Genomic DNA, 22,028 nt, shown 5'->3' with positions numbered 1-22,028 from the left:
ACCCTTTCGCACTGTTGGTGGGATGTAAAATGAAATGGCCACTATGGGGAACAGTATGGAGGTTCCTTAAAAAATTAAAAACAGAACTACTATATGACCCAGCAATCCCACTACTGGGCATATACCTTGAGAAAATCATAATTCAAAACGACACATGTACCCCAATGTTCACTGCAGTACTATTTACAATAGCCAGGATATGGAAACAACCTAAATGTCTAATGACAGATGAATGGATAAAGAAGATGTGGTACATACATACAATGGAATATTACTCAGCCATAAAAAGGAACGAAATTGGATCATTTGTAGAGATGTGGATGGACCCAGAGTCTGTCATACAGAGTGAAGTAAACCAGAGAGAGAAAAACAAACATCGTATATTAATGCATATATGTGGAATCTAGAAAAATGGTACAGATGAACCTATTTGCAGGGCAGGAATAGAGACATAGACGTAGAGAACGGACATGTGGACACAGCGGGGGATAGGGAGGGTGGGACAAATTGGGAGATTAGGTTTGACATAAATACACTACCATGTGTAAAATAGATAGCTAGTGGGAACCTGCTGTATAGCACACGGAGCTCAGCTCAGTGCTCTGTGACAACCTAGATGGGTGGGATGGGGGGGTGGGAGGGAGGACCAAGGGGGGGGATATATGTATACATATAACTGATTCATTTCATTGTACAGGAGACACTAACACAACATTGTAAAGCAATTCTACTCCAATAAAAAAAAATCTTATCAAAATAGAAGAAGAAATGCCCAATAAAGCCATATCAAATGACAAAACTAAAACAAAACAAATAAACAAATGGGAACATGCATAAGAAACCTCGTATCTTATTAGTATACTTTACACATTTAAGAGAGAAATTTAAAACCAAACCAAGAAGAAACATACAAACTCAAATCAAAGCTTACAAAAAGGTTATAAACAGTATTCCTATTAATCCCAAGTAAACATATATATACATATGTACATAATATGCATGTCTATTTTCCAAGTATTATACACATATTAAAATCCAGTTGTAGAGATATACAATAAAATGTTAATGATAGTTAACCTAATCTTCAAGTGGCAGGAATATGGAAAATTTATCTAGCTGGTAACCTACCATAAACATAGATTGTGATAATCTGCATAATGAGAAAAATGTAAAACGTAATCCAAAGACTTTCTGTTACAGAGCTGAACTCTGAAGAAAGAAAGGAGAAAACTGAAAGTGAGTCTGGTTAGTGCTTGAATTAAGGCAGCCCAGGGGGAGGAGGTGTGAAGAGTGGGGAGTGGTGAGGTGAAAAAGGTTAGAAATACAGGGACAGAAGGTTGGAATGGGACCTAGCAATGACTAGGGAGTTGGGGTCTCACATCCTATACAAAGACAAGAAAGGGGTTTCAGGCCGGCGTGAGTCCGGGAATAAGAATGGAAGCCGCTGTGTCACGTAAGGACTCCTGCAGGGCTGCCACCTGTAAAAATCAGCCAGTGGAGCCAGAAAAAAACACAGAAGCTTGTCTGTGTTCAAGATGCGGGACAGCACAAGTCTCCTGACATTTTAAGCAGTTTTTATAGTCTAAAGTTATATAACTCAAGAAGGCAGCACTCTCCCATAACAAAGACTGCAAGAGTGAGAGTCAGTAGATAACCAAAGGGAGAACTGGCATTCCAAGAACATGAGAAAAGGAAACAATCTAAAAAATTCAATACAGTGCTGTCAAACAATCAATAGAAGCAATGAGGAGGACTTCCTGAAATTATGATAAATGTTCTATATTTACTTGGTCTAATAGACAGTCACTAGCTACATGTGGCTATTCAACATTTAGGTGTGACTATGAAACTGAGAAAAGTTTTAGTTTTCTTTAATGTCAGTTAGTTTCAGTTAAATAGCCACATGTGGCTGGTAGCTATTGTATTGCACATCACAACATTAGTATGGATAGAAAAATAAACAGATAAAAGGGTTAAAAAACACAATCAAAATACACAACACCCTGTTCTTGTCAGTTGCAGCAAAAAGTGTCCTTAGAAAAAAATATACGCAAGCCTTTAAAGGCTACACAATAAGAATGATAACTTAAGGAGCAAATTTCTGTTTCTGGCAGTATAGCGAAATGACACCTTGAATGACTCTCCACACTGAAACAACTAAAATGTTAAACAGAATACTTAAAACACATCAAAATATCCAAAAATACTGGGAGGTAAGTGAGTGTACCAAGTGCTCTAGCCCTGAATTTTTCTGCCAAACCCTAGAGACCTGCTTTTACATCTGATGACTCACAGCATGTGAGGGACAGGAGATAAAGCTTAGAGCTTGGCAAAGGCAGGGAATCTAATAGAAGATACCCACGTAACGCTGGGACTACAAAGATTCCATGAACAAGGGAGAATGAGAAATAAACTCTACCAAATGGAAGGTGAAAAAATAGCAAGGAACACTTCTCTGTTTTTGTCCATGGTATTGAATGGAAAATAAATCAGTTCCCCTGAGAATCTGCAACCAGAAACCAGTCCTCAGTCTGATCTATAATTTGTGTAACTTGTTTGATTCAAAAAAATATCAAACAGAGAATATAATGCAAAGGGTTCCAGACTGATGTAGTTTTCCCAGGTGATTGGAGAAACAAACAGAAATCTCTGGAAGAACTCAAATTCAATCTAGCTTTTTTGCTTTCCTGATCAAAAAGCATATATATGCCTTCTTTCCTCCTTTCCTCTTGACTCAAATGCAGAAGTAATGCTTGGAGCTCAGAAGCTACCCTGTGATCATGACAGAAAGGCCAAATGAATGCCAACAGCAGCTTACCTTTGGATTTCTTGCTATTACAGAAAATAAATCCTATTTGTTTAAGCAATAGTAAGTTGGGTTTTCTGTTAGTTTCATTCAAAAACATTTCCAATGATATAGACTTCAGACTTACACCTTGTGGACAGGATTCACTCAACAGTCACTAAGGGGGTTCAGAAAGAGACTTTCTGGTTTGTTTACTGCTGTGTAACCAGCATTTAGAACAGTGTCTGGCCTATAGTATGTACTCAATAATTACCTGTTGAATGAATAAATGGAATTGGAAGGCATAAAACAGAGGCGATGAAATCAGGCAAGAGTCTAAAGCAAAACACAGACAAGGAATATAGGGGCTAAAACTAAGTGAGGACAGAGAAAACTAAATGAAGAGGTATCCCAGGAGCCTCTAGTTACACAGAAATCCTTGGGTCAGAGAGAATGTTGTTAAATACTTTAACAATATTTGGCCTTTGGCCTCCATCATTTAATTTAAAACCTCACTACACATATTACCTGTGACTAAGAAGAAAAAAAAAAAAAAAAAAAAAAAGAAGATGACTCACCAGGATATTGTTTTGCTGTTAACTCTAGTTTATGAGATAGTAGCATGGCTCCAGTGGTGTTATCTATTGTATAAACCTGTACAGAACCACTGTAAAAATCAAAAAGACTTTTAGTGTAAAAAGACAAATACAAATATAAAAAAACATCACTATGGGAAATATTATGTTCTGCTGATAGGAGTGTAAACTAGAACAAAACCATTTTGTAAATAATTTGCAGTCATGTCTTAAATTTAAACAAATGCATATTCTGTAATCTAGCAATTTCACCTAGATATACCCCAGAAATATTCTTGTCTTTGAGACATGTATGATGTTCATTATAGTACTGGGAATAAGTGCAAAGAAATGGAAACAATCTGCATGTCCAGCAATAAGAGAAAGGAAAAAGAAACTGTGGTATATTCATATAGTAGTATACCATAAAGCACTAAAAATGAATTTCTGTAATGTGCATTAAAATGGACAGCATATCTATCTACCCACCCATCTATCTATATATCTATATAAATAGTATAATTCTGTTTCTATACTGTGAAAAACATTCAAAACATAGTTAAATACATTTGTGGTAAAAATACAACAAAGACCTAATGTACACAGATTCCAGATTAGTAACTGCCCTGGTGGAGAAAGGGGAATATTAAATAAGAGAGACAAGCAGGGGCTACATGAGTACAGTACTGGAAACTTTCAGAAATCTTCATTTTGTTATTTTTTACCTTATATTATCTTTTGTATGTATACACATGATACATACTCTTATGTATATGGTAAGTATCATTATTCCATTAAAAAATCTTTACAAGGGTCAGACTTACAAAGGGCCAGAAACCAAAACAAAGAATCTGTATATTACATCTAAGCTATATTTCAAAATTGAACTATAATGATCACAAAAAATATCATTTCTGCTTACAGAGCTATTCTCAGATCAAAAATTTAACATAAATGTTGTTTTAAAAATAATTTAAATCCAAGGCTACTTTTGCACACATCAGGATGACACTAGCTTATGACTGCCAGAATGTTCTGACCCTTATCTGTACTTCTTCAAGGTAGGAGAAGTCAGATGATCTCCTCACAACAGCTTTGATCAGTTTCCAGCCAGGCCCCACTCTTCTCAAGGATCAGGATGGGGACTAAATAAAATACCTGCAATAATAGGCCACTTGAAGTTATCCCACAGCTCACTGATGCTCTGTTTTTAAATTCTTTTTTTCTCTCTGTGTTTCATTTTGCATCATTTCTCTTGCTGTGTTCTTCAAGTTTATTAATCTTTTCTTCTGTAATGTTTGATTTGGGTCTTTTATCTTCCATGTTTCAGTTCAATACTCAAAAGAAACCCTCTACAGCTCTCTGGAGTTCTCTCTTTGTGCCACTCTCTCCTCTGATGTCTGGCCTGTGAGCCCTAGCTGCTTTGGTCTCCCAGACTCTCATTTCCTTTCCACACACTCAACCCAGGGAATCTGCCAGGCCCTGTCTCTCCATCCTTGTGCTGGAAATTCTCTCAAAGTAACTGAAGCTGGGGCAGTTGAAGAGTTTTCTTATTTAGTTTCTCATCTTTCAGGGATCACTATCCGTTGTTGCCTGATGTCCTATGTCTTGAATTCAAAACACATGTTTCATATTTTTGTCCATTTTCTTGGCTATTTTAGGTGGGAGAGAAAATCTGATCTGTTACTCTAACTTAGTCAGAAGCCAAATGCCTGGAACAGATACCTATCCAGACTACGTGCCCAACTAGATACCTTGCTGAAAGACAGCACTAAGTGGCTAGCAGGTATTTACTTATTTTTGCTTTGCATCTAACAACTGTCAAGTGCTAACTCTGGGTTGCTGAACTCTAACAAGTCAGTGAGGAGTCCAGATATTTCTAATATAAGAAGTAGGTGCTATGTCAATAGTTACAAAAGACTGACAATTAACGTTTTAAGTATTTATAGTGCCTATATTACTTAAATTATTTTCTTTCCATTTCTCATAAGCCCACCATAAAAGAAAAATATATTTCATTAAAAAGATACTACTTACTAATCTCAAAGCAAAAAACATATCTCTATAATAGAGATATATATGGCTATTATCACCATAAGTAATCAAATTTAGCATCATCAATACTGAGACCACTCAATGTTATTGCTGCATGATGCCATAGGAAGTACAAAACACCTATGACAAAAATGTTTAACTAGAATCTAATCAAACCTTTAAATATAAGGGGAAGAATTAGGCTGTAAACTGTCATCCTAAAAGAAAGCTGGCTTCTTCCAGAACTCTAGTAAGGTGTTCAAGTCAATTAATCCTGGTAAGTGCTGGCAGATCAGGGCTAGAAGCCACTAGGTCAGTTATGTCACATAGCTATAATCACAAAACTTTCACCCCAACCCACGATCATGCCATAAGAAGAGCTGATCCTCTCCCAACTCATGAAAACTGAGGTAACTAAAAGGCTGAAGGACAAGATTCCACCTTCATTATCCTGGAAGAAGGGCTAGAATCCTGGCTTCTAAAATCTGTCCTTGCTAGACCCCTGGGTGCTAGCCCTGAATGTAGGTGATGTAGAACTACACACCCACCACTGTTCCCGTCTCTCTCAGTTTCCTCTAAATGATGATGTGAGCTTCCTACTCATTTGACTACACTGGCTCAATAAGAACCACCTTCAAGGTTCAAACAAGTGTTACGGAAACTAATTAAATGTAATTATGAGAAAATAATGAGACACATATAGAATGTAGGATATTCTGTAAACAACTGACCTAGACTCAAAAAAAAGTTAATGTCATAAAAATAAGAAAAAAGATACAAGGATTTTTATAGGCAAAAGGTAACTAAAGAGAAATAATAACCAAATATAATTCATGAATTTTGAATGATTCTGATTGAAACAAAAGAGATAAAGGAAATTTGGTGACAACTGGGTTAGTCTGAATATGAATTAAGTATTAGATTTTATTGGGGATTTACCATTAATTTTCCCATGTGTTTGACTAAAGATGATGCGTTTATGTAAGAGAATGTCTCCTTTTTTGGAAACCAAGAAATATGTAAATGTCCTTTAACAGAAAATCAGATAAATTATGATATATTCATATACCAAAACACTACTTATAAATCAATCCCAAATAAATGATTTCAGTTACTGGCAAATAAGATGGATGAATTCACAACGTTGACTGAAAGAATCAAAACACAAAACACAGAATATGATTCTATTCATATAAATTTCAAAATTAGGTAAAACTAAATTATGCTTTTTAGGAATGCATACGTAAGTGGTAAAACTGTAAAAAAAAAAAAGGAAATGATTATCATGAAAGACAAAACTGGTTACCCTTTAAGTGTTAAGGAGGGAATGGGAGTCATGATTAGGAAGTGGCAGGAGTAAAACTTATATTGGCTGGCAATGTTCTATTTCTTGACTGAGTTGTGAAAAGATGGATGTTTGTATTATAATTATTTGTAAAACTGTGAATATTTGGATTATGCACTTTCCTATTTGTTTTTATTTTACAATATGAAAGTTAAAAAGGATATTATAAACTCTATACCAATAAATTTGACAGTGTATATGAAAGAAACCAATTCCTAGAAAAACACAACCTGCCAAAATGACTAAGAGACAAAAAAATCTAAATCTTCTTCAGTCTATTTTAAAACTGAATTGAATTAGTAATCAAGAAAATTCTAGGCTCAGGTGGCTTCACTGACAAATTCAGCCACACAATCAAAGATGAACAAAGAAGGGAAAGAGAGAAATCCTTCCTAAATTTGTCTTACGAGACAAGTATAACCTTGGTTAACCAGGAGAGAGAAAAAAAAAAATTATAGTAAACTATACTCATGAACATAGATTTAAAAATTATAAACAAAATGTGACCAAATCAAATCCATGATGATGAAGAAAAATACGCTTTCCTTTTCTCCTTACACTAAGTTAAATTTACTTTCTACATTTATCTCCTCAGTGAGAAGCAATGTGTTGAGGATAAGGATTTCCTACTTCACAGATTATTGACAGTGTAATGAAGGCAGAGATTTATAACACTATCAGTGTATTACTTATACTGAGAGAAATACTTTGATACTTACCTTGATGTAGCTGGAAACTATATTAGATGTTATGTTCTACAGAACCACTAAGTCACATTTTGAGGTCAAAATGGAATTTTATATTTTAGAAAGAGTTGTGAAGACTAAAAAGCACTATACACATTTTAAGGCATTACTCTCAGCATCTGATATAATCTTTTTATTTGAGCTAAAACATAAAGCTCAAAAAATTGATTTTATGTATGAGCTTTTAATTTGCTTGTTAACTAAGGCACAACCACTAATTCAAAGGCAAGTCAACACTGATGTCTTAAAAAGAAAGGACTGTTTCCAAAAAAGGAAAACATTCTTCCTGATCTTCTTTTAAACAATAAAGAATCTAAATTTTAACTGATTTAATCTTCTTAACTTGTGACTCAATTTCCTACCACTGAAAAAAAGCTCACTTTTACAAACTTAAACACCCAATCTCCAAAATCTGCCCTTTAGATTTGTTTGCTTCAATCTATTAAAATGCTTTTAAATTTTATATTAAGGCTGATGCGTAAATTATGAAAGGCACAATAAAGTTCATAAGTGTGTTAAGAATATCTTACGGTTTAAAAAAAACTCATTATTTTTGGCAGTAAGTCTTAAAATGCAGACTCTATATCAATTACCTCGCACAACCAAACGCCATCAGTCGATACTTGTTATTTACTGCTACACAAGTTCCATCAACAACATCTTGTGGCCAAACTCCATGAAGCTGCTAAAATTAAGAAAAATAGTTAAGATTTAAAGCATGTTCCCCAAATATACTTTTATCAATATAATTCTCCTTCAATAAACACAGTTTTATAAGGCTTTATATGGTTCTTTATATGGTTTGATCTGGATAGAGAAACATCCCATCAGAACTACCATCTGGATTTTCTCCCTTAAAAACCTCAATTTCATTAACTGGTTCAATAAATATTCCCAAATGAGCTCAGTCCAGTGCTAATTTATTCATAAAACACTAAAAAATGGGTATCTGACCTCTAAATTCAAATTAAATGAAGACGACTTTCCTATTAAAATGTAAACCTCTTGATGGTAGAAACTGCATCTAATTTGCTCACTATTATTATTCTTGTCACCTAGCATAACTTTTGTGATCAGTCGAAAATGGTCAATTTTATTTGGTCTATCCTTTAGAAGTGATTAATGATTTGTCAATTGCTTACTATTCTCTATTACTCCTTTGCTTTATAGTACAGTGGTTAGTAGCATGGTATCTGGCAGCCTGACATAACATCTCAGATCTACCCCTGACTTGCTAAAATGATTATCTGACCTTTCCAAGCTTCAGTTTTATCTGTAAATTACCTCTTAGAGTGTTTTGAAAATTAAATGAGATCTTACATACAAGTAACTCACTTAATACAATGCCTGGAATTCAACAAGTTAAGCTTCAATAAATGAATGATATTATTATTAAGCTTTATGTGCTACTTAATTCTGAATACAGACACAGAATAGATTCAGCTCCCTTGTCTGTTTTTATTTGTCAAATCAAGGGCATCCTAGATCATAAATTTCTAAGGCAAAGGTCATCATGACTGTTAGTTTAGTAAGCACAAAAAATCAGCACACTACAATACAGCACTTTATTTCTGGATTATCATGATAGTAAAATTAGATGATCCAATATAATTAAACTGTTTGAAATACAATACAATAGATTTTATTTAATTCCTAAATAAACTATAGAATCTACTATCTAAATATGAAATATTTGCTTTTCTGTAGGTATTTTATTTATTCTTCAATTTTAATAATAAAACTAGACATTATTTTAGTTAACAAAAATGGCAAAGACAGCACTGAGCATTATTTCTTTGGACTGCTGCCTAGACTGAAATTCGTTTATTCATCCCTATAACAAAAATTTTCCAGGTGCCCACTATTCACCAGGTGCTGCTTTAGGTGCCAAGGATACTGCAGATATTCAAACATACCAAAATCCCTAGCTATATCCCTGCTTTACATTTGTTAAGAGACTGACAAGTTTAAAAAATTGTACAGTATCACATGGGAGGTTAGTAAATGTTACAGAAAAAAATAATAAAACAATTAAGGAGAAGAGAGTGTATGGGGGAAGGATGTAATATTAAAAGGTCTTCCCTACGAAGGTGCCTCTTGAGGAAAGTACTTTAGGAAATACAGCAGTAGAAAGGCCCTGTCACAGGAGCATTTCTGGCATGTTCAAAGAACATCAAAGAGGCCTGTGCAGATGGAGTGGAGTGGAGTGGAATGGGGGAAGGAGAAGGAATAAATGAGGTAACAGATGAAACAGGGGGCCAGATTTATAGGGCTTTGAAAGTCACCATAAGAACTTTGGCTTTTTCTTCAATTCATATATGGGGAGTCATTTGGAGTGCCTTTAATTTTTTTAACCCTTTCTATTATGAATTATAATACATTAGAGAAAAATACAAAAGCAAAAATGTACATCACAATAATATCACAAAGTAAACACTTGTGAAATTACCACTCAGGCTAGGAATTACCAGTACCCACAAGTCCCCCAACAGTGTCACTCCTGATCAATATTATCCTCACCTCTACCACAAAAGAAACAATATCCAGACTTACATAGTAATCACTTCCTTCTTTTCCTTTAAACCATTAACACTTAAACATGCGTCCACACAGAACTGATTCAGAGCTACCTATGTTTTTTGTTTTCCTTCAATTTTGTATAAAATAGAATCATAGCATGTACTCTTTTGTGTCTAGCCGCTTCCACTAAACATGTTTGTGAGATTCATCTACGTTGTTGCATACAGCCTTGTTTGTTCATGCTCATTGTCATGTCAAACACTGAGCTTTTAGCTCACTGGGCCTCTGGCCTTCCCTAACCAGTCTTGTTAGCTCTTTACAGTCTTTTTAACTCTCCAAAGCCGTTAAGCACATTCAAAAAATATTTTTTCTCCAGCTCTTTTAGTTGTCCTCAGCAGGTTTTGTCCTAAATATCTTGTCCTACTGAAGGGTTCTGAGCAGAGGATGGCATAATCTGACATATTTTAATACATTTGCTAACTGTATTAAACAGTGCCAAACAGGGGACTTCTCTGGCAGTCCAGTGGTTAAAACTCCATGCTTCCACTGCAGGGGGCGTGGGTTTGATCCCTGGTCAGGGAACTAAGATCCCGCATTACTGCTCGGCACAGCCAAAAAAAAAAAAAAAAAAAAAAATGCAGTGCCAAACAGGATTTTTATAAAGCATTTAAATAATGTCTGATATAAATATGGCATTAGTGTATTTCCCAATTACCAGTAATAGATACGCATTGTTTTCTTGTAATTTATAATTTCTACTTATAACTTATTTAATAATGTTTTGTCTACTTTTCATTATTTTAAATCCTTAATTTACTAGAAAACTTTCTTTAACCAAATACTAATATAAGCTGATATTCAGAAATGAGTCACTCACTTTCCAGCTCTAATATTTTTGTTTTCAGTAAAAACATTTAAATCCCAAATATATGTCAACAAAATGAAGAGGCAATCTACTGAATGGGAGAAAATATTTGCAAATCATATATGTGAGAAAAGATTATATCCAAAATATATAAAAAACTCATACATTTAATAGCAAAAAAATTCTGATTAAAAAATGGGTAGATGATCTGAATAGACATTTCTCCAAAGAACACACAGAGAGAGCCAAAAAGTACCTGACAAGACGCTCAACATCACTAACACCAGGGAAATGCAAATCAAAACCACAATGAGGTATCACCTCACACCTGTCAGAATGGCTATTATCAAAAAGACAAGAAATAGTAAGTGTTGGGAGGATGTGGAGAAAAGGGAACCCTTGTGCACTGTTGATGGGAATGTAAATTGGTATGTCACTACAGAAAACAGTATGGAACTTCCTCAAAAGAGTAAAGTTAGAACAACCATATAATCCAGCAATTCCACTTCTGGGTATTTATCCAAAAAAAAAAAAAAAAAAAAAAAAAGAAAGAAGAAGAAGAAAAGAAAACACTAACTTGAAAAGACAACTGTACCTGCATGTTCAATGCAGCATTATTTACAATAGCCAATATATGGAAACACCTAAGTGCTCACTGATGGATGAATGGATAAAGAAAATTTGGTACACACACACACACAGAGGAATATACAGGTGACCCTTACAACATGGGGGTTAGGGGCACCTCCCCCGGCACATACAACTTTACAGTTGGCCCTCCATATCCTTGGTTCTGCATCTGTGGATTCAATCAATCGCAGATCGTAGAGTACTGTGGTATGTATCTACTAAAAAAAACCCAGGTGTAGGTGGACCTGCACAGTTCAAACCTATGTTGTTCAAGGGTCAACTATATTATTTAGCCATAAAGAAGAATGAAATCTTGCCTTTTCCAACAGCATGGATGGACCTTGAGGGCATTATGCTGAGTGAAATAAATCAGACAGAGAAAGCTGATACCATATAGAAAAATATGCCCCTGAAAACTTAAAATCCTTTCCATTAAAGAGAACAGACTGAACATGAATATTTAGCTTCTCTGACTCTTAAAACCCCAACTCTTATAACAGAAAAGATTTTTTTTCAAAATGCATATGTTGGCAAGGACAAAGAATGGGAGAGGAGGTGGTATCAGAAAATTCTGGAAGCTGGGAAGCAAGTGGATGAGTAGAATCCTTAACTAGCAGTAATGATGTTGAAAAACAGCCACATTTACATTGTAAGGTACACAAAAGCCCTGGGAATTTAAATGTCTCTCAAAAGCTGAACTAAAAGCAGTAGGATTGGTTTAAAGCCTGTTTAATCTGTAGCTGGGACTGCCTACCTCCCAGTCTGAGCAGCTAAGAAATACCCCACCTCCACTCCAATAGAAAACTGGGGTTTTTCTTTAGAGAAAAACAAAAACATCTCAGTGGTCTCTAGATCACACCAAAAATAGGGATACTTGGGAGTTTACATACTGAATTTGGACCCTCTAGTCTAACTCTTCCATAACTCAAATCCCAAAATACTGGGCCAGCCAGGTACATATTCTCTGAGAAAGACTGCAGGACTCTTCTCCAACAGGCACTGGATACGGAGTGGGGAGGAAAAGAAATAACCCAGTTAGCTCACCCTATGATGAAGATCACAGTCAACCAAACCCACCAAAGCCCACACAGCCTTCAGTGAATCCAAATTTTTATTTTGGGTCTCTGTCACAGCAACCAAATTCATATATTAATGAATCAAATATTAATTAACCATTAACTCTGAAAGGATCTAAATATAAAGGAATATAGGAAGTCCACAGGATGATAATGATGGACAGCCTAAAAATGCAACTGTGTTAAATAGGTATGTATAGTAAGCAATCGTCCACAAGGCCAGAAGGCTCCAAGAGAAATTTATTCAAGATGAAACGGATACTAATATAATCAAAATCACAATAACTATATTGGGAAGATGGGAAGAACTTAACAGATGGGGTGGGGGAACAGGGAAGAGGGAAGTACATGGTCATTTTCCACAATGGCAAGTCAATGAACACAGCCTAAAAACTAAAAATTACAGGAAATACTCAGAGTAGTGGAGATAAATAGCAAAATCATCAGTGAAGGAATAAAAAGTAGTTGCCTTTGAGAATGAAAACTGGGCATGAAGAGAACAAGCAGGAGGAAAGGAACTATCATTTTTCATTAACATGTCAATAGAATTGTCTACTTACACTATTTATATGTATAGTTTTGATTTAAAAATTAATTAACAACCGCTAAAATCTTAAATAAGGAAAATAGGGGAGGGGTTTAATAAAGACTAAAATTAATAAATGCAAAATTAAAAAATAAACATTCCAAGTAAATAAGTCATACCTCTGCAGTAAATCTACTTGACACTGGTGTGATAAATCCAACTTTACCATCATTAAACACAACAGCAAACCCATCAAGTGTGGCACAGTATTCCATGTCTCTAATGTGCACATCTGCAAAGCCCAGGAATGAACCTGCTGATGAAAAAAGAAATACATGAAATATGAATATAAATATAGTAAATTAATTCTTATATTTTTGCTTGCAAACCATACAAGGACAGTTAAAAGGGCAAACATAATGACCTAACAACACTAAACAATTGAACTACTCCTTCCTACTCTCTCTCTCTCACACACACACACACACCCTCCTCCCTTGCACAATTAATTCCAAAGTAGAAAAACCAATGTTCATCCATAAAAAATATCTAACTAGTTTATATAAAATATTAAACATCTGGTTCTGTCTCATGAAAAAAGTGTAACTACCTCTAGATGACTGGAGGTCTACTGAAAAGGGTACTGTACAAAGATTAATAGCTTTCCTCCCATTTGTCATTCCTTCCCAGTGAATAAGATGAAGAAGTCCATCAGAAGTAGCAACCAGGAGATCTTCCAGCACAGACTGCAAACTGTAGAGAAGTAAGCAATTTAGAATCAATTTCCTTTTAAGAAAAGCATATTGGGAAAGCAATGAATATAACTGCTCTGGAGAATATTCATGCAAAGATCATAAAACCACTTACAAAACTGCCATTTATCTACAATTTAGCTATATATCAGCTTTATCTATGTATAATTCAATCTAGAATCAGAAATTCTGAAAAAAATGAAAGATCACACGTTGCTGTAGTCACAAACCTGATGAATTATGCTTAAAAACTAGACGTACTGAAACAGCAAATTAGAAGATGGAAGGATAAGTGATAGCTGACAAGAAAGGAAAGAGAAAGAGAAACCATGAAAAGAACTAATGACAGAATGACAATCCGGAGACACGGAGTGTAGAGGTAACAATCCTCTAACCCTGTCCAACAGAACTTTCACCAGTAATGGAAATGTTCTATACCTGTACTATCCAACACGGTAGCCATTAGCCACATGTGGTGATTGTACACTTGTAATATGGCTAGTGTGACAGAAGACCTAAATTTTTAATTGTTTATTTTATCTGTAATTTACATTTAAATCACTTCATTTGACTAGTGGCTACTGTAGTGGAGAGCATAGTTCTGGACCACAGTATTTCCAGGTTATCAAAGAATCTCACATTGTGCGTCCATTCAACAAACATTTAATTAAGCCTGAGCTCTGTGACAGGCACTATGCTGGGCTGGAGACTCAGAAGTGAATAAAATACACAGTTTCTCCCTGCAGAAGACCTCTCAGTTGACTAAGTAGTGAAAAGTAATTATGTAGTATGATCTCAGCACTTATTGATACTTGCAAAGAGATTTAACAATTACGACTGCATGGCAATAAATGCCTAATTTGTTTACTCCTATAATGCCAAGCCTCTAGGGCAATGTTAGTTACATATGGCACCAAATGTTTGTGGGAGGAAGGTCAAGAGGGAAGGGGAATCCAAAAGTGAGGCTACAAAGATAATGGCAGAGAAAAAGAAAGAGAACCAGTGGAAACTGTAATCAAGAAAGCCAATAAGATGCACTTAAGAAAGAGTACTCAAGAGTATCAAATGCTGTAAAAAAAAAAAAATTTAAGTATAAGAATGAATGAAAAATGTAATGTCTATTTATATACTCTATTATGTACTGTTAAATTTCCTTTCATACTTAAGACGTTAAGAGTCTATTTCAGAAATATTTTAATCCATAATGGTGAAAAGAACGTTTTCAATGTTTTCTTTAACTTTTAGTTCTTTGGAAAGTTGAGTTCAATGACTTATTCCACCATATATTTCAGATATTGAAGAATTTACTGTACTTTCTTCCCAACTATAAAAATATTTAAAAAATTAAGAATAATATGTCCCCTTACTGAGCTCCATCTCTTGAACTTCAGAGCATTTGCAGTTAACTACAATTCCCAGTTTAACAAAAGTTCACCTTTAAAAATATTATATATTCTTTTATTTCAAATTTATATTTTAGTGGTAAAATTTATGTGTAGCATGTGGTGGCTAGAATATAAAAACTTTGTTTTAGACCTGATACAGGAGAGGCAATTTAGTGGAGGAGTCATTGGTTTACCCGTGATTTTCATTCAGCAGGAGTCAGCCTCTGTTTTTTCAAACCACATTCTCCCTCTCCCCAGCCTGTATCTCCCTGGAAGAATCACTGCATATGACGATTAGGAACAAGATCAAGGTTACCCTCCAGTAATTTAATTGCCTGCTAGGCAAAACTTAACACTCCTCTGACAAAGTTAACAGAATTCAGAATCTCTACATCATCATCATCCACAGTACTGCGATAAAAAATGACCAGATGTCTGAATAAACAGGAAAATGTGACCCAGAGTTGAGAAAAATCCATCCATGTAAATAGACTCATAAACAATCCTGACATTGGAATTAACAAATAACTGACAAAAATGATAAACAATCTATAAAAAAAAAGATCCTCCTCGTTTAATTGAAAGTAAACAAACTTTCAATTTAACAGTTGAAAGTAAACAAACTTTCAATTAAGGGCTGATGTCAGATGTTAAAGTACTGAATATTTCCATTAAGTTTAGTAAATAGGCCTTGTTTCAAGTCACCCAAGGTCTGTCCCCACCAATCCCCATTCTCACAATGATTTAAGAACTAAAGGATTAATTCTTCCATCTGGGGGATGTTAGGACCCTGTACCAATAATTTATATCCTATGTCTTCATATGTTGTACTGATTTTTATTGAAAATCACCCCTGGGTGTAAGTACACACAAAATACACCATAAAGATACTCTATGTTATGCCCTTAGAGAGTCTCTAAAATCACTGACTTCTATGGGCTTTATTAACAGCTATGTGGTATACCAGAGGTGTTTGTTATTGCTGTTGTTGTTTAATTTAGGATCTTAGAAGTAGAATAATAGGATTTTGGGAGGAGAATAATAGGATTTTGGAATCTGATTAATCAAATATTCTTAATATAAAATGAATAATTCATAATTACCGATTCTCAAATATGTAAGTATGTTTAATACCTAATTAACATTAAATACTATATATACTACATGGGTCTTTCTAAGTGCCTGGGAAGAAGGAAGATAATAAACTGTAGTATTTATTAGTATTAGTTAGAAATAGACTAAGAGTTTTAATTATAAATTATATCAGTACTTTTTTCTTTTTTAAAAAATTTAATTAAATTAATTTATTTATTTTTGGTTGTGCCGGGTCTTAGTTGCACCCAGCGGGCTCCTTAGTTGTGGCATGCAAACTCCTAGTTGCGGCATGCATGTCGGATCTAGTTTCCTGACCAGGGATCGAACCACATCCTTCGCATTGGGAGGCGAATTCTTAACCACTGCACCACCGGTAAGTCCCAGTACTTTTTAACTTTCTATATATTCTCTATCCTCAATTAATAACAAGGTGTAGATGCTTAACATTAATCCAATTCTTTCTTCAATCAAAAATTAAAAGATGGCAGACTCTTGCAATCTTATGCCTATAAGCAACAGCATAATCATTGTCCCTAACTTTATTTGACTAATTTTTGGTAGTGGGAGGGAAAACAGTTGGTTTAAAGGCCCCTCACTCAATTCAAAAGTATATAGAAATTCTCCAATCAAATTTCCAGGAGGTACATGTTACAGGTGCTAATAATAACACAGCTCTGAAATGCAATTATTTTACTGAAGTTCTGAGAGAAAATGAGAAATTTCCAATCATCTAAATTAGTAGATTAAAAACAAGCACCTGACAAGTTAAACTTGTACAAGACAGCAGGAATTCTTTTTTTAAAGGCTCTTTTTCTATTCCATATCCATGAACCACACAGTTTTTGCCACGAGGTGGAGGTAGAAAGCCATGCTTGTACAGTTCCATCCAGCCTGGAACCCAGACATTCAAAATTCCTTACACAAGTTACACTCTTGCAAAGGATCTCTATTCTGAAATAAAATCTGAGATAAAGAGTAACCTGAACTCAATCTCCTGTAACTCTGATCACATTTAAACATATAACAACAACAACAAAAAGGCATTCTTTTTCTCTGAGGAGACTTAAAGTAAAAAGAGATAGATTAAACAAGGCAAGACAATAGCCAGCCACTTGTATACAATTCTATTTAACATGTTCTAGTATCTGTACTGTATTCTAACAAGAGAAATGATGAAGGAAGCCTTTCGTTAGAACTGTGAATCAGAAGAATTTAATAAACATATGTATTACATTCATATAGTTTAATATATTCACGTATTGTACCCATACAGGTTAACACTTAATAAGACTACATAATAAATGTCTTTTTTCCAAAACTGTCCCCCTAGCCACTCAGTTCTCATGCCCAGTTTCTTACATATTCCTCCAGAACAACACATAAATTACCACCACCAGCTCGCTTTAACATAAAATAGTAGCATTTTTATGTACAGTATACCTCACTTTTTTTAACCCAACAACATATTTGGGAAGCTTTTTCAAGAAAAAGCGCCCTCAATGTTTTTACAAATGCATATGAGTATCTTTTTAAGTAACATGTACTATGTTATACCATTCAAACAATTCTAGATCTTATCAAAAAATACAAATTTCTAAATAAAATTATACTTGGTACACCCAAATTGTGGGCTTTATTACAGTAATTTAAGTATAATAATGTACCATCTGTAAAATTTTACATTTTTTGTAAGGGCTAATCAAGAATTTTTAGGACTAAAAAAAATGATCCCCAATGAAACATAAAATCAACTTTCTTACTGCTCATGCGATTAACAAACTACACTGTATATTGTCATCACAAAATGCTAAATTTAACCAAAGTACTGTACCTCATGATGGGTGCTTGCAAATCCAATATTTTCCTCATCTCTAAATTTAATGCTGGAGCACACTGTTCTTCCTTAAAATGGGGTGTCCCCTTCACTTGTGGACTTCCTCTAAAAAAAAAGCAAATACGCAGGATTAAAGAGAAAGATACTGAATTCTCCTCCACTCTGTGACTAATAGCCAATCAAATAAAGTAACACAATCAACCATAAAAATCAGGTGTTCATCCTTTAGGTTCTCAAATGAAAAACATACTTAAAATTCCACTATAGCGGACATATCTATTTATCAATTAGAAGTAAATGTGTCTGACCAGTGTAACTTATATTGGGGGGAGTGGGAATGGAGAGAGAAGAGGGAGAACAAAGAATCTTGGAAAAAACAGTAAAGATAGAAGTTAATTCTCAAGGGAACCAACAGACATTTAAAATGACTGACAGCCCTTTCTGAGTTGAGCAACTATGAAACTTATACACCATTTTATTATACAGTGCATGTCCAAAGTGATCCAAATCGTCACCTCATCTTCCCTTGCTCCACACCTCATTCTTGATTCCTATCCTTTAGGTATGTATCAGACTTAAGGTCAGATTCAGGGATGCAATTAGGAGATGTTTTACATTAAATGGCAAAATGGGTAAATTCGAAAACTCCTTGGCACTAAATGGCTGCACTAGAGTGGCTAGGTCAATGCCAACATAATTGCGCTGTCACATACAAGCCCTCAAAAGGACTATAAAGCTGTTTTGGAATGTTTATATCCATATGGCAATGGACCATTCTTTCTCAGTGCCTGTGCTAGAATTTAACAGCTATCTGTCTCTTCTCTTACTATCAGCTATCACTTACTCCAGGCAACAATTAGCCTGCCTACATCATCTTTCCTTCTCATCACCTACAATCCTAGAAACCAATTTGTCAATACTATTAAAACTAAGTGCAAAGAATCTAACAAGTTAAGGTTCCTAGCTTTGTGAAAATTATTTGGATGCTCAGAAAATTATTTAGATGCTTACTTATTAGTTTTAGATTACTTTCCATACAGAAACCTGGTGGTGCTTTATTACTATCCTGCTCTGCTACTGCCATGATCTGGAATATTTGATTCCTTCTACGTGTCTGAATGGCTAAATTGGCTAATGTTTAACCAAACATGTTCATGTTCAATTAGTATGTTTGCTATGACAGCCCTTAAAAGGACACCATGAGTTATTAGTTTACAGGAGTCATATCTGAATTGCTAACCACACAAAACACTGTGATGAATTTTCTGAGATGTTCTCCATGTACATCTAGTTTTAAAGTTATTATTCAAAGTAAATACATACACATAAATAGTCAAACAGTGCTAGAAGGCTTATGACAAACAAAAATAACTACTGAAGTAGTCTTCTTTCAGTGAGGAGGCAACCAGCTTGAATTCTTTGAGCTGTTATCTTCTTCTATTTACCTGCGTATTTTTTAAACCATGTGTTTACACTGTTTTAACATAATTAATTTTAGACATTATTAACTTTTTATTCTCATTTACCCATTTTTCCCATCCTCCCAACATAATTATACCAAACTGTTTTCATTATGATGATTACATAAATATTTTTCACTTCTGGGTCAAGTAGTGTTCAGAAATCTTTCCTTAAATAACTTGATAATTTTCCACATGCTTTCATTTGCTTGGTTTTCTTTAAACTTATACCTAAGTCATCTCATACTCCTTAACTGCTCTGACAAAACAATTCTCAATATAATCTTCTATGTGGTCAAACCTGCTACATAGCTTATCATTTCCATTTCCCCCCCCGCCCTTGGAGGCATCCCTCTTTATGCCCAATGCCCTACTAAGTCTAATGCACAGCTATCAACATGATATTTACTTTGTCATCATCCTTATGATTTCTTTGCTTCTTTCCTAATGTTGAATCCTTTATTTTATAGATCCTGTATCTTCCTCGGTTCACATATTCTTGGGGCTTCCTGGAAAGGTGCATGAGAAGTAAACTTAGAACTCTCAAGTCTGAAATGTCTCTATTTTACTATGACACTTGAATGAATGTTTGTCCCTTCAAAAAAGACTATGATAAAGTTGTCTGAAAACACATTTCTTCTGCCACTGTTCTATATCCTGGGAGGGTCTGTCAAATGTTTCTTTTAATGCTTTTATTGAATTTTTAATTTCTGCTATCATACTTTTCATTCCAGGAACTTTCTCACACCCACCTCCCCTTTTTTCTTATAGCACCAATTTTTTTTGTAATTAGGCAATACCTGTTTAAGGTGGTTAATTTTCATTTCCCCAAAGTGTTTTTGTTCCCTGTATTGCCTATTTCCTCTTGAGTTTCCTTTTTTCTGTTGTGTGTCTCTACTTTACGTTAGAAACTTTCCTAAGATGGCTAACATCTTTCTTCATGTTCAAGAGGTTAAAGAGAAAAAACTAATTATAAGCTCTATGTGTTCAAGTTGGGTTGTCAACTGGAGGACCTCAGCGTAGGCATTTTTGTTGAGGTCTTCCAATATGAGAGGCTGTTGGGTCATTCATCTGGAGTGATTTAATTTCCCTAGGAAGAATCCCTCAATCAAGTACAGAAGCCAGAAGTCTGGAGCCAAGCAGGGGAAGAAAGCTTGACATCCTATTGTTCAGTACAACAACTTTCACTTAATCCCCATCTTTAGTTTAGCATCTCATCCTTGCCCTACTCTGTGTCTGGAGTCCCTCTGGTTTAATCAGACATCCTGTCTCCTGTGAGGTGAGAACATAGAAATCCTATTCCTTATTCAGATTTTTCAAACAATCCCCATTTATAGCCCCTGGTCACTCCTATATTCTGTGGTACTAGTGCCTGAGCCATTCTAGGGTTTTGCAGATCAAACAAGTTGCTTTTCATCAATATCATATATGTAACCTTAGGCTCTCAGGTTTGATATTCATCCTAAGTCATTTATTTTTTTCTTATCCAATTGTTAGGTCATGGGTTAGAGATACCCCCAGCTCTCATTAAAGATGAAAACAGCATTTCAACTTTTTATTCTGTTGGTGATTTTCAAGAAAAAGGTGGAAACCTCATTACCCATCTTGAAACTGGAAACTATTTTCCTTTATATAAATACTATCATTTATTAGAGCTAAAAGTATTATGATAAGAATTTTATAGCAAATTTAAGTAAATCCTGATTTCTCAATGACTTCCATTATAAAATTAGGAGATAAACTTCATAGTATAATTTCCATCCCTTCCTCCAAACATATTAAAATGCAGTAAACTGTTAAAAAATTACATTAACAAAAAAATCTAACTTTCTGATCAAAAATATTATTACTTCTAGTTCAACAGTAATTTGAGAGTATTGCATCAGATTTTTGTAAGGGAGAGCCAAACTATGAAGAGCACTGAATGCCAGGAGGAAAAAAAGCAATAAATTGAGCAGTTACCAAGTATGAGTGTACAAAACGTTCTGCACACATTATGTCAACTGATTGATTACAATCCTTTGAGTCAGGCGTTATTATCTGTATTTTTTCCAGAAAAGAAACTGAAGCTTCAGTTTATTATTAAGAATTTTGTTTATGGTCACAGAGCTAGTAAGTGAAGGAGTTAAACTGAAAACTAGTAGAGTTAAAGAGACTAATAATTACCTTTGTGTACACAAAGAAAAATTACAATGAATGCTAAAGAACAGACTGGTGATAGAGTGGGGAGGGAGTAGTCTGTAAATTAATTAGGAGACTGTTAATAAGATTACACAAAGGCATCTACTAGCAGTGGCAGTAGAAATGTCTTTTCAGACAATTTTATCATAATCTTTTCTGAAGGAATATGATAAAAGCATATTGAGAATTATAGTTCCCGGTCATTAAAAAAGGCTTCTC

The 22,028-nt window shown here is 34.7% G+C and overlaps 1 protein-coding gene across 9 annotated transcripts in view; it reads right to left on the bottom strand.

Annotated features, from left to right (window-relative positions):
* RIC1 (RIC1 homolog, RAB6A GEF complex partner 1) overlaps positions 1-22,028 on the bottom strand; it is a 174,437-nt gene that overhangs the window by 69,089 nt on the left and 83,320 nt on the right. For 6 of the 9 annotated variants that reach the window (XR_008618234.1, XR_003681261.2, XR_003681263.2 and 3 more), the window contains 5 exons: positions 18,166-18,273; positions 13,713-13,855; positions 13,282-13,418; positions 8,079-8,170; positions 3,364-3,452 (listed from right to left, as the gene is read on the bottom strand). Coding sequence is in view for 5 of the 9 variants with exons in the window: in XM_007108079.4 (XP_007108141.1) it covers positions 3,364-3,452; positions 8,079-8,170; positions 13,282-13,418; positions 13,713-13,855; positions 18,166-18,273 (569 nt within the window). In the remaining 4 variants the exon portion in view is untranslated. Of the gene's footprint in view, positions 1-3,363; positions 3,453-8,078; positions 8,171-13,281; positions 13,419-13,712; positions 13,856-18,165; positions 18,274-20,037; positions 20,116-22,028 lie in introns of those variants that run through there. The other 3 variants (XM_024126777.3, XM_024126775.3, XM_024126774.3) reach the window with 3 other exon arrangements.

Source organism: Physeter macrocephalus, chromosome 9 (genome assembly GCF_002837175.3).
Source record: "Physeter macrocephalus isolate SW-GA chromosome 9, ASM283717v5, whole genome shotgun sequence".
Classification (NCBI taxonomy): domain Eukaryota; kingdom Metazoa; phylum Chordata; class Mammalia; order Artiodactyla; family Physeteridae; genus Physeter; species Physeter macrocephalus.
This window is presented reverse-complemented; position numbering and strand designations above follow the sequence as displayed.